The 16386-nt window shown below is 45.2% G+C and overlaps 1 protein-coding gene across 2 annotated transcripts; it reads left to right on the forward strand.

Annotated features, from left to right (window-relative positions):
* The first annotated feature begins 2886 nt into the window (after positions 1 to 2886).
* On the forward strand, positions 2887 to 15586 carry acsl3b (acyl-CoA synthetase long chain family member 3b). Of its 2 annotated transcripts, none has more exons than XM_076144657.1 (15): positions 2887 to 2937; positions 6236 to 6720; positions 7487 to 7664; positions 7746 to 7855; positions 8086 to 8224; positions 8647 to 8797; positions 8986 to 9109; positions 9199 to 9270; positions 9389 to 9528; positions 9676 to 9848; positions 9937 to 10011; positions 10099 to 10290; positions 10391 to 10505; positions 11080 to 11237; positions 11353 to 15586. In XM_076144657.1, the coding sequence occupies exons 2-15, from the start codon at positions 6370 to 6372 to the stop codon at positions 11508 to 11510; spliced, it is 2136 nt and encodes a 711-aa protein (XP_076000772.1). In that variant the 5' UTR covers positions 2887 to 2937; positions 6236 to 6369; the 3' UTR covers positions 11511 to 15586. The 2 variants fall into 2 exon arrangements, with proteins under 2 accessions (XP_076000772.1, XP_076000770.1); XM_076144655.1 differs by having other exon boundaries at positions 2903 to 3127.
* The last annotated feature ends 800 nt before the right edge of the window (positions 15587 to 16386 follow it).

Here is a 16386-nt window from a genome sequence, read left to right on the forward strand (position 1 = left end):
CCTGGGCTTAGTTTACTTTACTTGTCAGAAAAACTGCAAGAAAGTACAAACTCCACTAATGACTCGCTCCACTCCCCAATCACACTCAATGGTTTCATGTTAAACGCACAATTAAAATTGAAGGTGATTCATTTCATACGGATTAGTCTCCAAATTCACATCCTCTCTGAAAACCCCTCACTGTCAATACACAGTGTTTGGTTTATTAGATCACATGTGATATTTCAAAGCGATGTCTCCATTCGGTTTAGGTATCTGTGAAAAAATCTCAATAACACAGTGGGCATTATCTCTGTACTTAGTGTTGTTTTAAGGGGCGACACTGGTCTCAGGACTTAAATCCATCTCTTTCAGGTCTCTCAAAGGGAAGCCTTCATTGGGTCATCCAGTCGGTGAGTAATGCCAATTAAATGCCACCGTGACAAAAGCTTGAGAAGAAAGAAGGGGTGGCAGGCATCCACTGGGAGCCATAGGCAACACTGTGTCTGGGACGGAGGGCTTCATTTCAGAAGGACTGCAGGGCTTAAATTTAAAGATTACTTTGAAATCTGCTCTCATCCTTCTTCCCCACCACCAGCTTCTCCTGCTACATCCCATCCTTCCCTCCAGCCGTCACTCCCTCTCTCAAAAACAAAAAAATAAAAACCTGTTGCCACAGAGCAGGGGATGAGTTGGGAGCAGATCCTCTTTGATGACAGAGAAGGATCCTTTTGTTCCCTAATCCTCTCTCATCCCCCCCACCCCCACCCCCTCTCCCCCCCTGCCTTTCGCACCACCACCATTGCCACATCCCACCCCCTTCAGTTCCTCTCTCTCCTGTCGCCTGGCATGTTTGAAGTCCAGCTGGACATCAGGAAATGTCATGATCAACCAGGGGGTCAAACGTTATATTAGTTTACCTGTTTCCCTCTGGAAACATCAGAATGCACTTCCAGTTATCATGGAATCAAATGGACCAGGAGGCTGTTTCAGATTTGGAAAAAAGGGAAAAATAAATACACAAAAAAAAAAGAATGCTTCATCATTGTGTATTTAGCAAGATATAGCAAGCCAGATGATGCAGATTGTTATAGGTGAATCCCAGGGGTGGACCTATTAGTGCACGCTGTCATAGGGGAAAGGGGAACCTCAGAACCAGTTAGCACTAGGATATAGTTCCCCGTTTCCTGAGTCCTACTTTAATATTTTCCTTAAGTGCATGCAAAGTGTGTCTTTGTGTCATTATCAGATTGGACACAGCCATTTCACAGAGAAGATGAAAGTGTTCCTTTTGCTTGTAACATCTGTCCTCTGATGAGTCGCATCCCGTGAAGATGACCTCAGAGACATATAGCCCGAGGAGAGCCATTATCACCACCCTGTAAGGCACACTGGCTCCTCATGTGATCATGCGCTCGTGTGTCCAATTGTTTGTGTATGCGGAGAAGAAGACATGAACTTGTCTGCGTGTGTTCGTGCATTTGATTGAATATCTCCATACATACTTTTACAGCTTAAAACATGTGCAAACACCCAAAAAGACCAGTAAGTGCTGGATCATCACTCAGGGGGTCATAGTGTCAAACACAGCTTACCTGCCCATTTTGCTTTCATCATTTCCTTCTTCAGATGTCAGAAAGAGACAGAGAGAATGAAAGAGAGAGAGGTTTCTCTATTGCATGTTCAAACAAGCAGTGCATGTCAGAGCTCAACAAACCCTGTTCCATCACTCCCCCTGGTGTATACAAGCAAGAATGCAGCAAAATGATGAGCCACGCCACTGATCATTGACCACAGATGTAGGTAAACACAATTTAGGTTTTGTTGTGACGGTCAGTTTCCTCTGCAGTATCACTTCACAAATTCGTTCATTTACTGGTGCAACTATAAAGACATAAAGTAACAGAAGTAAAGCATTATGTCAATTGCCCGTCCAAGGTACCCACCCTCCAGCCAACATAGCTTATTGATAACACCCCCTTCTATGTGTCAGCAAACATACCAACAAAGAATCCATGCAGCAATTGCTCAAGTTTGCCCCTAATCACATCTGAACAGTATTGTGTATGAACCCTGGCCTGCATTAATCACTCATCAAAAGTAATCTGATCTTCATCTACAGTATGACAAACAGACAACACACACATAGATTTTGTTTAAACTAACAACACACTAGCAATTATTCTTTTGATGTCTTTATTGAACCTTTTATTTTATGATACAAAGCTGAACTGGCAGTGGCTGGTGCATCAATATCTTTATATGAACACATCTTTCTTGAGTTTAAAACTGGCAGAAAATACACATTTTCTTGTATTAATAGCAAAGGGCACCTCTGCAGCTTACACCTCATACTAATGTCAAACTCATCAGATTCAAATGATCTCTTAGAAAAGTTGTTACACTAGAGGTTCATTCATTTTCAAAATGCAGTTTTAATGCTATCTGTAAGACCATACATCTACATTTGTGCTCAATCATTATTGTAAGCAGTGTTGTCTGTTATTGTGACTTGCATTCAAATCAGGGCACATCAATCAATGCAAATGTGCAGGAAATAGCAAGGATTTACTTTTTCTTGGCACTGCTTTAATACAAGCAGGTACGAGAGCGGAATTCTTCTATTGTTTTCATTATCAATTTCATGATGGAATCCTGTTATTTGGATGTATTGCATTAGGATATGTAATTGATTTGGTCTATTCAAAGTCAGCACTGTGGAATTTTGTGAATATCATCAAAAAGATAACCTACTTAAAAACGAACTGCGACACAAAGCTCAAATTCAATTTCTGTTTGGTCATTTTCCGCGCTCAATGTTTTATTCGTAGTTGTGTCCGACAGTAACCCCCGTGACGTCGCAGCCCCCCGAGCACGCGCCACCTCCAGCGGTCCAATCGCGTGCCGAGAGGTGTCCCGACGTCACACACCCGCTTCCGGGCTGGCAGCGTTGGCCCGGTAATGTTCATAGATTTACTATTTTACTCTATTTTCAATTTATTTTCTAGCCATTTTACATGAGTGGGTTATAACTTGATATATATATCGCTAATATAATATAACACTACGATGTCTGGGGTGTGCTTACGAGGCTAACTATACGTGATTCAACCCCGCCACGGCTCAGACGTAGCGGCGGAGGAAAGAGGTGAGGATGCGTTGCTGTGTCTGAATGCTTTGCAGATGTTGAGGCGAGAGTTTGCGTGTTAATAACCAGCGCGGAGCCTCAATTGTGACGTTATTCTTACCCGTATCAACGTCGTAACAACGTGGAATAGTAGCACCTAGTATAACGAGGCGTCTCTGTACGGATGACTGTTCATTTTTTATCACAAAAGCAGCGGCTCAACAACAGCTGCAGATTAGCTTCGACTCTTAGCTCGCAGCTAGTGTAACCTTGATGCTGCTGCGCGAGCGTTGCTTGTTAGCATCATGACTGTCTGCGTGGAGAACAAAAATGGCCTCCTCTTCTTCTTATCCCACTGCGATGGAAAGTGACGCTACGTGAATGAATGAATGGCTGGATGGACAGATGGAAAGGAGTTGGGAGGTTGCACCGCTTTGTTACGGAGGCCATGATGTCTCGAGACGCGGAATGAGACTATTAACTGATACCACCAACACTACAGGAACCGTATAATATAGCAAACAATGCAGCGAAGTCACCAGAATAAACTACAACCACATTCCTTATATGAAAATGAAGTGTATGGTTAGTTTTCTGCAGATATAGTGATAAAACCCCTATGAAAATACACCTATCTGTGTATGTCGTATTTGTGTATATACTTGTATGCGTCGGATACATACGGATTGTTGAGGAAGTCATGATGTAAAAATGATAATGTAAACAATCACAGAGTCCCATGTGATGTATGCATTAGCCAGTACACTACAATATATCACAATGCTTTTGTGATCTAATTGTGATAATTAACATAATCACATTTTAATTCTAATATAACCTTATTGTTGTGTGTTTCACATTAGACACAATATAGAGAAAAGAAGAGAAAATACAAGCAATGACAGAACAAACACCATACAAATCTCTTGGCCTTTATGTAGAAGCAGATGGTTGTGATATTCTGACAACGTAAAGTGGTGGCAATATAATAAGATTACAATAAATTGATTAAAATGTAGTGTACAAAAAAGGAAAGGATTGCTTTAAGTCTCTCTAATCTCACACCCGTTGTTAATAACCTTGAAATGAAGTGTCTTAAATGTATATTAAGGGGGAGAAGATAGTCAATCAATGCAGGGGATGGACTCACACTGCAACATACTTTGCAAAACTTGGGGTTTTAAAGCACCGAAATGATTGATTGTACAATTCTTCCTGTTTAGAGTGTTCAGCATGTACAAATAACTGAAACACAGAACAGTTTCTCCATTGGTGGCCTATTGGATAATTAGGCCAGCATGCCAAAACGGTTGATGCCAAAACAGCACTATGGCAACAAGTATGTGTCTCAGCAGCTGTCAGCTTTATGGCACAACAACCCTGCGTAGTTTCTTCCAGCAACAAGGCTTTTATTATAAGGGTCCTAACACTGCAGTTCCAACATCATTTTCAACATGGAGAGTGTTCCAGTAGCTTTTGAATGAGTTTGCACTTGTGTGTGTGTGTGTGTGTGTGTGTGTGTGTGTGTGTGTGTGTGTGTGTGTGTGTGTGTGTGTGTGTGTGCATTGGAGCTTGTGTTATTGATGTACAGAGGTACAATAACTTAACTAGTATTACAGGTGTCACAAATTAATAGAATGAGACTGACTTTATGACATATGACTCTTATTGTGATCACACACACTTGCACACTGATTTACTAGTTTACCCGGTACAACTGTATGTCTTGATGTTACAGCACCACAATTTCAGCCTTTGTGAAGCTTATAGCGTTCAGTTTCAGTTTGGATCGGGTCGGAGAGGCGTTGGCGTTACAACTGAAGCAATAGTTTCACTACTGCTGTCCGGCAACACCATCACTATCTAGTAACTTCCTAAAAAATCGCAATAGAGTAAAACCAAAACCTCTCCGACAATGTCAGAAACAGAAAGTTATAAGATGAGTAGGATTCATAGCAGAACTGTACCGGTGCCGGTGTATCTGGCAGAGGATGGAGTCTGTATGTTTTTATGCTTACAAACAGAAACTTAAATAAAACACATCAGCATAAATCCATAGGTGTGTAGTTTGAGTAACACACCCTAAGGCCTCTCAAACGCCTCATCTACTGTATATTTGTATAATGTGTGCAAGTACAGCAGCTGGTGCTCCTTCACCTGCACAGTTTAATCTTATTTCCAATCTATTTTCACTGATGGAAAATCAATTTCAGATGCTGCTCACTGTTTTTAACTTGCTGAGCTGTATTAAACTTAAAGCGGAAAAGGAAACCTGGCCTGTTTGAAATGAGAATAAAAGGCAGTTGTAGTAATATCCAGTGCACTCGGTTTGATAATGGGTTTCTCATTTTTGAAGTCGAGTGTTTTTCATTTCAAGTCTCCATACAAGGAAACAGCTCAACCACAGAAATTACAATTTATATCTGTATTATCAGCAGGGATTGATCTCCAAGACTTTCAGCCGGGCTGTATTACACCCACATCACAACAGCACCTGGCCTGGATCAGGAGCAGCTCGGCTCAGCTCTGGACAGTGTTAGATTCCTCTCAGCACTGTCACATTAGCAGGGTTAGACTAACCGCACACGTGACCCCCTGGTTCTCACCAGATTCCCCTGTTTAGTCAACACAGTCGGGTCCAGTAGCTACAAGCTGCAGCGCCGGTTACACTATGAAAATATAACCAAGCTGACCGAGACGTGGTCAGAGTTGATCTAAATATGGAGAGTAGCATCTCTTAGCTGCTATAATGTGTATACCGCACATGCTATAGTGCTAAACAAAGAAGATTTGAAACAAGTTTTATCTTCTAGAAAATGTTTTTTGTTTATATTAGCATTTGAATAAGAGTTTTGAGTTGTGTTAGACCTGGCACATCTATGTTATCATAGTGTTATGCTTCTTCTGGCTGGCCACTGTACAGAGAGGACAGGAAAACTGACAAATAATGCTGACTGAGTAAGCAGCTAAGAATAGTCCCCACGCAAGCAGCTATTGATTGACCAAGAAGCAGGCAGGTTTGTGTGCATACTGATATTGCTCACATTGGCTGCCATTATACCCCTGTTGATGCAGCTTTGATGGAGACTGTGTTGTTCTAAATCTGTCCATGATGTCTCTGTGTTGCAGGTGTGGTTGACTTGTTGTACAGAATACCCAACAATTCACACAATTCAATCTACCTCCCGTCCGTCCTCTTCGTCTCCTCCCCCTCTCCGGGTGTCTCGGCTCAACACCCCTGAGCTGTGACTTCATCCTCCAAGATGAAGTTGAAGGAGGACATGAACCCTCTGCTGCTGCAGGTTTTCCGGTCTGTGGTCTGGGTCTACTCTGTCATCACCTTCATACCCTGGTACTTCTTCTCCGGAGCTGGCACCAACTTGGAGCGGTCGCGGCGTATCAAGGCGCACTCGATCAGCGGACACCCAGCAGGGCCTTACAGAGCCACCAACAGCCTAGAGAAGCTGGTGGCAGGGTTGCACCCCGCGGTGGATACACTGGACAAAATGTTTGAATACGCTGCTAAGAAATTTCCAAAGAGAGACTGTCTGGGCACCCGGGTATTGCTCAGTGAGGAGGATGAGCTCCAACCTAACGGCAAGGTCTTCAAGAAGGTGAGAGAGACTCTAACGGGTCACATGTCCTTTTGACAAATCTTTTCAATATTAGGTGAAATGTTGGGAACAAAGATTGAGCCTGTTTGTAGTCTTCAGGATGTGCCTGCTGTGCAGTCTGTCACTGGGGTTAATGTGAGGAATGTGGGTGGAAGAGCTCGCCAGCCCTGCAACATGGCAAACGCTCCCTAGAGGGCGCTTATGGGCTGCTTATGAATAGTGTTATTGCCTGAACAGCAGTGACACCAGACCTTCATCGAACTCAACAGCGTCAGCATTGCAGCCCAGATTAATGCCTGCGGTGTGTGTAGCACTCAGGCCTGAGCTCAGTCTGTGTCAGGCATCATTTCATCTTACTGTTCTCATATTGTGTTTTAGAAGAGGGCACATATGCTAAGGCTGGTTGTCCATGTTCATATTAGCATGTTAGCAGTTCAGGGCGATGTCATTAATAACGGGTAAAACAAATACATCCAAGTCTATCAGCCGTCATTCAGTCAAACTAGGTTGTCAAAGAGGCTGGTGAGGTTTATTTTACAGGTCTTTATTGTTAAGGATGGCAGTAGCAGTGTAAGTAAATGATGCATATTATTTATGCTGATATATCTGTGATAAATCTGATTAGTCGCGCTCGAATCCCATCGACTCAAGTTGTCCCCGAAGTGCGTCTGAATGTGTCTGAATGCTTCTATCCTAATGTGGCCCGACCCATAAAGGCCATGCAGTAGTTTTTGGCTGGTTCAGCTTATATGCACGTTGTGTGTAGGTCATCTTGGGAGAGTATAACTGGCTGTCGTATGAGGAGGCCTACCAGGCAGCTAAGTGCTTTGGCAGCGGCCTGGCAGCTCTCGGCCAGAAGCCTCAGCGCAACATCGCCATCGTCTGTGAGACCAGAGCCGAGTGGGTCGTGGCGGCACAGGCCTGCTTCATGTACAACTTCCCACGTGAGTCAACATGCATCCAGATATTGATAGATGTATTGAGTACTTGCCACGATTGACCCGGCGACTGTGTTTTGATTTCAGTGGTGACCCTGTACGCCACACTTGGACCCATGGCCATCGCACACGGTCTGAACGAGACAGAGGTCACACACATCATCACGAGCAAAGACTTCCTCCAGAGCCGTCTCAAGGTACCTGCTTTGCTATGCTGGACGCAACCGCCTTGTCTCCATTTTGTCAGCTTCACTGAGCTAATCTCTGCGCCTCGCCTCCAATTGAAATAACTGAATTTGACTAACATGACTCTGATTTACCGGCTGCTTGTTTGCGTTGGCTCGTGAAGGCAGGAGATCTGTTCTGTTTGCATATTGTCATTACTCTTTCTTTCCCTTTCGCTCTCCCTCCCAACATGTGAAACAAGGCCATAGTGTGTGAAGTACCGAGGCTCCAGCATATCATCGTAGTCGATACCAAGCCCACAAGTTGGCCAGACATGCCCAGAGGTATCATGGTCTACAGCATGGACGCTGTGACGGAGATGGGATCCAAACCACACAATTGTGAGTGTGTCTGTGGTTTATGATGTTGGCAGGGAAATGGGGACACGCCGACATTGGCTGCCTTTGGAGGAAACGGCTAAAAGTCAGAGGATAACCGATTAATGCGGTGACAGATGAGAGCAGCAACGTCATCGCAGCAAACATTAGATGAAATGGACAGTAGTTGTATTTTTTTCCTTTTTGATAAAGATTAAAAGCAAATACATCATTTCAAAAACAAAAATCATCCAGGCCTGGTTATACTAGAGTTGTTTGAAACATTTAATTTGACTAATTAGGCCAGAGATACTTGAGATGGTTGATCAAGTATGTTGTTCTATATTTCAGTAAAGATACATTACAGTATACTGTATTATCACACATAATAATGCTAGTACTTGTGTGTGTGATCCATTAATCCCTCTCCACTCTTTCGTCTGCAGTGGCGGTGGATCGCAGACAGCCGGAGTCTTCAGACATCGCCGTCATCATGTACACCAGCGGCTCCACAGGCATCCCCAAGGGTGTCATGATCTCCCACGGCAACATCATCGCCGGCGTCACGGGCATGGCTGAGCGAATCCCTAATCTCAAGTAAGCGAGGAGCAGATTGGCTGCTACGCCTCTTGTCACCTCCACTCGCGCGGGGAATCACTCCCTCGCATCAACTGTTCTCGCCAACTTATAAGCTGTCACGCTTTTCAGGCGCAGCCTTGTTTGCGTTATACCTGTCGCCGTTATGTCAACAGTGGCATAAAAGCTGTTTGTTCTGTGCCCGGCAGTGAAACTGACACCTACATCGGCTACCTGCCTTTGGCCCACGTCCTGGAGCTCAGCGCTGAACTGGTGTGCGTCTCTCACGGCTGTCGAATTGGCTTCTCCTCCCCTCAGACGCTCGCCGACCAGGTCAGTGCAGAAACCAAATGTACTCATGTCTTAAATGCCTCTATAGCTGCTGCCCAAGCTGACGCGTCCTTCTGCTGATGTTTCCCCAGTCTACCAAGATCAAAAAGGGCAGTAAAGGAGATGCCAGCATGTTGAGACCCACCCTCATGGCAGCTGTACCGGTAAGTCACCACATGATCCTGTATCTCCAGTCCCCAGTGTAAATTCTTACATTTGCCGTTTCATGTTGTCTTGTTTTATATGCTACTTTAATTTCTTTGACTTACGTTGCATTTGCAGGAGATCATGGATCGCATTTATAAGAACGTGATGACCAAAGTGGAGGAGATGAGCAAATTCCAGAAGTCGCTGTTCGTGCTGGCCTACAACTACAAGATGGAGCAGATCTCCAAAGGCTACAGCACACCTCTCTGTGACAGGTGGACATTTGCCGCTTTTGATACACCAGCAAACACCAAACTCAGCACAGTAATTGACTGAGGAGGACATTGCCTTCTGGCGTGTGCGAGTCATGGATTGCGACTTTGTCTTCATCTTTCTCTCTTGTTCCTTTCCCTTCCCCTCAGTCTGGTTTTCAAGCGGGTGCGTACGCTTTTGGGAGGGAACACGCGGGTGTTGCTCTCAGGCGGCGCTCCCCTCTCAGCCGCCACTCAGCGCTTCATGAACATCTGCCTGTGCTGCCCCGTGGGGCAGGGCTACGGCCTGACCGAGACCTGCGGCGCCGGCGCCATCAGTGAACGTAAGAGGCCGTGAAGTTGATTTTGCTGCCTTTTGGAAAAATGACAAAAGACAGCTGACATGCAAATCTCTTATCTGATGTGTTGCAGTTTGGGACTACAGCACTGGACGGGTAGGCGCTCCGCTGGTGTGTTCAGAGATTTCGCTTAAAGACTGGGAAGAAGGTACGTGGGATGGAGAACACAACGTTAGAGAAAGCAACACCGGCGTCTGTAGTTTCTTCCTAAACAATTTGTTCTGCGCCCTTCTAGGTGGTTACTTCAGTACAGACAAGCCCAACCCGCGGGGGGAAATCGTGATCGGCGGCCCCAACGTAACCATGGGTTACTACAAAAACGAAGCAAAGAACCGCGAGGACTTCTTCGTGGATCAGAACGGCCAGCGATGGTTTTGCACCGGAGACATCGGCGAGTTCCACTCTGACGGATGCCTCAAAATCATCGGTAAGAAATTCACAAGCTCTAGTCTCTGTGTCTGTGTCTGTGTGTGTGTGTTGTATAAGTGTGCAGCTCTGATTGTAATGAGTGTGTTCTCCTCTAATAGACCGGAAGAAGGACCTGGTGAAGTTGCAAGCGGGCGAATACGTCTCTCTGGGCAAAGTGGAGGCTGTTCTGAAAAACTGCTCACTCATAGACAACATCTGCGCCTATGCCAACAGGTACAAAGCTGCACACACACACACACACACACACAAATGAAGGTTTATCTCCCTTCTTAAGATTTGTATTCCCTTTTGCAGTCCAGGCTTAACCTTCACTGCTGAATAGACACGTTCCTTTTGTCATAACACATTCCTTTGTGGCGTTTTCAAATCCCACTGATAAACACACAATCCAACTCAAGTGTAAAGTGTAACAGTCTCAGTTCCACTCCAGCTACGTGCCATAATCCACACAGCCTCAAATGGAATGAAAGAGACGTAAGGATAATGAGACCAAAACACCAAAATGTTTACAGTTGAATTGATTCTAGTACGGTCATGCTCTCTCCTCCCCACCTTCAGAAGGACATTTTGCTGCTCTCTGGACATTTCCTCCCAGACTCTGATCATTCAGAGCAGAGCAGCTTGAGGTCTGGGCTCCAATCCACTTAGATGTGACACTTATTGACACGCAGCAGAGTTGAGACACGCAGCGTCGGTGCACGACTTTGCTCAGATTGTAAAAAAAACAAACAAGCCGCCAACTTGATCAGTCTTCATTTGTTGTGCTGTTCTGTTCCGTGTTTTCTAGCGATCAGTCGTACGTGATCAGCTTTGTGGTGCCCAACCACAGACAGCTCACGGTCCTGGCGGAGCAGATGGAGGTGAGGGGCACATGGGAGGAGATCTGCAACAACTCCAAGATGGAGAAGGAGGTTCTCCGCATCATCACAGAAGCCGCCATCTCAGGTCAGGACCAAACCTCCGTCACTTTGATGGACTTTTCCACTCGCAGGGTTGCTTTCTAATCAGAATATCAGATTGATATTGGGTCTGACATGTGACTTTCTCCTCCTCCATCCAGCAAAACTGGAGCGATTTGAGATCCCGAAGAAGATCCGACTGAGCGCCGAGGCCTGGACGCCAGAAACGGGCTTGGTCACTGACGCTTTCAAACTGAAACGGAAGGAACTCAAATCACACTACCAAGAGGACATTGAGAGGTTGTATGGTGGAAAATAACACATCCACACTCCAGAACAAGTACACACACACACCTACAACACACACACATATAGAGGATACTTACACGTGTATACAAGGAAGTCGGAAACCATAATCAGGACCACTTGGAGAGAAGTCAATCATGATACAGGTAACACACACACACACATTGATACAGGTATATTAACACACACACGTAGGCAAACACACGCCTCTGCCTCCTCCTCTGCTTTCCTGCACTCAACTTCGATCAAAGGAAGGGAAAGAAACTCTGAAAAACAGCTTGATGTTGTTTCGTCAAAGGCAGAAGGACCCTTACAGAACCAGACGGGGTGCATCCCAATTTTCTTTTTCAGCAGTCTCGACACATTCCTCGCTCGCGTCCTTCACTCGCTCTTCGGCCTCCTCCCGAGTAAGAAACGCAAAGTAGCGACTGCAGGAAGTGACGAGTTGGGGAAGTGAGGAACCGATGCGCCTGCGGCCTCTGCGTTTGTGTACATATAAGGGCACACACACACACACACACACACACTGTGCCCTCCCACATGACTGAAAAATGATTATTAAATCAATCATTAAATCCTACACAACAATGGTAAATGTGTAAAATCATGGGAGAAACTAGAGATTCATTCAAACACACACACTCGTCACTCACTCGGCATCCTCACACACGCTCTCCCGCCTATTAGTCAGCCGCTCATTAAAGATTGATTTTTGATCACTTCAAAGCTGCGATCCACTTCAAATCTCCCCGGTTGATCCGTCCGATCGATGCAGCGTGGGTATGAGTCCGTCCGCGCCTCGCAGTTCTGACATAACTGCAGTATTCCGGTGATGAATCAGAGCAGCTGCAGGATTGAGTCTGCGATATTCTCCGACGAGTGATTGTTTCCGCCTGATGTATGGCTTCCATCTCTTTCTCTCTCTCTCTCTCGCCCCTCCTGCTCCTGTCGGGCCGAATGAAGAGAATCTGAACCTTTAATGAAGTCGCACCGATCGATTTCTGTCCCTCGCAGCGACGGAGGCCGATATGAAGTAAGAGAAATGGGATGCACCCCCCAGACCCCCCGCGGTGCAACACGCTCACCCTTCTCATTTGATGGCTTTTCCTTTTTTGTTTCTTTGTCTTTTGCCCTATTGAGTTGTTGACAACCACACGAAGTCGGACCGTGACAATTTGAAATGAAAGGTGTCGGACTAAAGGCGTCTGGATCAATGTCAACACGGCCTCTCCTTGGCTTCGCTCCCTTGCTCCCCCGCTCCCCCGCTGCTCTCCGGAGCCTTCTGCCGGCCCAGCGCGGTCCCGGTGGTGCAGATACCTTGGCAGGGTGCGGAGGTAAGCAGGTCCGGGGGGGGGGGGCCTGACGGAGGGATCCCTCCCGCTCTCCACGTAGCACTCAGAAGGGATCTCCGTTACCTCCTCTCTGCTTTGTGGTTTTGGTTTCGCGTTCATCAAACCCGCTTTGAGTGTCTTTGTGCGTGACGTAAACAATGTCGTCAAGCCACGAGAGATTGAACATTGTGATGTCGTCAAGTATTTTTTTTTTGTACTTTGTATTGTATAGGCTTTGTATTTCTTTACCTTTATCTATCTTTTTATGGTCATTATGTCATGCCGTCTGTACTTTTGTTGACACGCCTTTGTCTCTTTCGCTCCCTCGTTTGTCGACGCCCTAAAGTTTGAATCTTAGCGGGAACATGATGCCAAGCTCAGACTTACACCGCCCCGCCCAGTCCCATACTAACGGCCCTCATCCGGCACCCAAAAAAAACCTAAACTGAACTCAAACTAGCCGTGTTTTTCTTCACTACCTTCAGCCTCTGGCAACAAAAAAAACAAACTTCGGTGACTCCGCTCGCTTCTTCTGGAGCCGTCGCCTTGTAGTATTACACCGCAAAATATAACTTCTGACGGCACATTTGCGGTTTTGTTTACAGCACTTACACTTACATCATCACCAGCATCAACCAGCTCCGCCCCCTTTACTCTGCAAATCATGTGGCAATGTCGCCAAAAGCAGTGAATAGGATCGATAAATACAAAATATCCGGGGTTTGTCGTAGCTTTGACTCAACATAACGGCACTTTGTCCTCTCTAATATCACCGTTATGTTGTTGATGAGATTCAGAACAATTTAGATTTCCTCCTCTGCCTGTTTTCCTATATGTTTACATGCTACAGCTACCTCCAATGTGGAAACAGTCGGGACAAATGACTTCACTCTAGTCGCACAGCCCTCTTTACTAATAAGGAGCATTGATCAACCCAAAGTGAGCTTACAGTGGGATAGGAAGGGGACACTGACACTCGTCTCTGAGCAAGTCCAGTCCTGAACGGTGAACGGTAACGGGTCGGTTTCAGTTGGGGCGGTAGTCTTAGCTTGGCAGCCATGGAAGCGATCCGGACTTCAGTCCAATCAGCTTTCGGGCCTTCTGAGCAGAGGCGAGCTTTTCCTCTCCATTGTTTAAGTGACCGCTGCCTGGACGGCCTGTGTCTTATTGATTATTCGCTCACACAACTGCCACACATTCCTTCAGTCAAAACCAATACACCCGTACAGATGTCTCCAAGGGAACGTAGCCCCTCCCCCCCGAAATGTAGTTCCATTACCTTCCCTCCGTAATCACTGTGCGTTTAGCCTCCATTAGTCGCTCTTGCCGTCCTTTGTGGTGCAGCTGTACTCGTTTTTACTCTTTTTTTCCTTTCTTTTTTTTGTACGAGAGGTCCAGTTTCTGTTACTTTTGTCTTCGAATAAGAAATCCAAAATGAATGTGCAATATTTATACACGGAACGCAACATTAACACGCATGTACAGCCCCTCCACAGTGTTTGACTGAATGTTCGGATCCACATGGACGTTGTAGTAGCGGGGATGGAGTGCGGGGGCGTAGGAAGCACAGGTAGGAGCGAAGGCAGCGAGAGCGCGGCAGAGCAACACAGATGAAGCCCCGCCGCCGCCGCCGCCGCCGTGGCATTAAATGTTCTTTGAAGAGTGTAAAAGTGGTAACACTGATATTTGGCATTGTACAGGAAACCATTTTTTCTTTTGCATGATGAAAGAGGTGCAACTGTATCAAAGTACTTGAATATACATTAGAGAAAGAGAGAGGGAGAGGGAGAGAGATGTTGAAGAAGTTCTCCGGACGGAACTTAGCTGGAAAAGAATTCTTCACACTTTCTCTCCTTTATACAGTATATGAGTGTGTAAGTGTAACGGTGTGAACCCGCTGAGGTGAGGATGAGGATGAATCCCCCGCCCCCAGAATAGTGCGTAACATTTCTGTACCTTCATATGGTTTAGTGTGTATGATACTGTACTGTATGTGCAATGAATATACTGTAAGGATCTACAGTACTTAGACGTCTTCAACTGCCCTGGACAACGTGGGCTTTCTTTCTCTTAACGACATCACTGCAGGTGTCTTTATTTCCAAGTGTTTTGGGTCAGTGTGTGTGTGTGTGTGCGCGCGTGTTTTGTTTTTGTTTTTGTTTCTCCAAAGTGGCAGTTCACTCCACAACTGCCGCGACGCCAAATCCTGCTTCGCTCGCACCGATGACGTAGGGCGTTATTAAAGGTACACAGAAGGATCATGCTCACAATACTAACAATGAGGTTGATGCTCACTCTTCCCCCCCGCCCCCGAAAATCAATGAAAAGTCCACATTTTTTGCTACTTCCCCTCTGCCTCGTTTAAAGTGGCCTTCTGAGACACACACAGACACACACACACACGAGCCATCTTAAGAATGTGAAGCACTCCTCGCGTTTTGTTGACAAGGCAAAAAGATGGCGGCCCGTTGTAAAGATGAATTCCTCCGATGAAGTTGTGGCTTGTAAATAAGCGGGGGAGGGGGAGGGAATCAATGATCAAAGTTCATTCAAATGTTACAAAGTACCTGTACAGGTGTAAAGCCTCCTCCTAACCTATTTAATAATCTTTGTTACTGACCTATTTTTGGGGTCATTTCTGGTTTTCTGTGGTTGAGTGGCCCGGCCAGTTGGGTTACTGCAAAGTGTCTCTGTTTCCTTATTTATTTGTGATTTGGCCTTGAAATGTATGGACTGAAATAAAAGCTTGTGTTGTATATATTGGCGTTTGTGCGTTTGTGTTGTTCACCTTTTTTTTTTTTTTATCAGGGACAACGTGACTACTGCGATCAGCCACTCGATTATGATCTCAAACCAGAGTTTCCATGGCAACGAAGGCCTGTGTGTGTGTGTGTGTGTGTGTGTCTCTGTCTGTGTGTGTGGTTTGTGAAGGACTGCGCAGAACACGCAGTTCTGGGAGTTGACCTCAGAGTGAGTAAATAAAAGGTTTGATTCCTTTCAGCAATGTGTTGGAACGTCTTTCGGAAGATGTTGAATTAGAGATCAATGAAGTTTTTCCATTCATTTCCGGAGCATTCTATTCTTCACACACTACTCTCCCATTCACACCTGCCAGCTCGGTGTGTGTGTGCGTGTGCGCTTTGCAGCAGCTTGGCAGAGTGACAAAGATCATTCAGTCTTCACTGTTCTGTGTGAGCTCTACGTCGGCAGCTGTCAGGATTCTAAAGGTATTTTATATTGGCAAAGGTTTGGATTTAATCTCACTAATCACACTGATATTCAACTAAAACTGATAAAAAATGCCTGGATTATAATCTGAAAATTATGTTTTGACTGAGTTTGTTCTGTAATATGCTGATATAAAGAAAGAAAGACTGCAGCATTTTACTTAAGTAATGTATTGCATGTGTATGTAAAAGCACTTTTGGTTTATTACACATAATACACATTCTAAATAATTACAATTATAATAAATACAGTCTTGGTGCAGGTAAGTTAACAATTTCTTACAACTTTTCTTGACTGGTAAACTATTATTATTATTATTACTAACTAATA

This window comes from Genypterus blacodes, unplaced genomic scaffold, assembly GCF_046128005.1.
Source record: "Genypterus blacodes isolate CSIRO-AG114 ecotype Tasmania unplaced genomic scaffold, CSIRO-AGI_Gbla_v1 ptg000029l_1, whole genome shotgun sequence".
Lineage (NCBI taxonomy): Eukaryota > Metazoa > Chordata > Actinopteri > Ophidiiformes > Ophidiidae > Genypterus > Genypterus blacodes.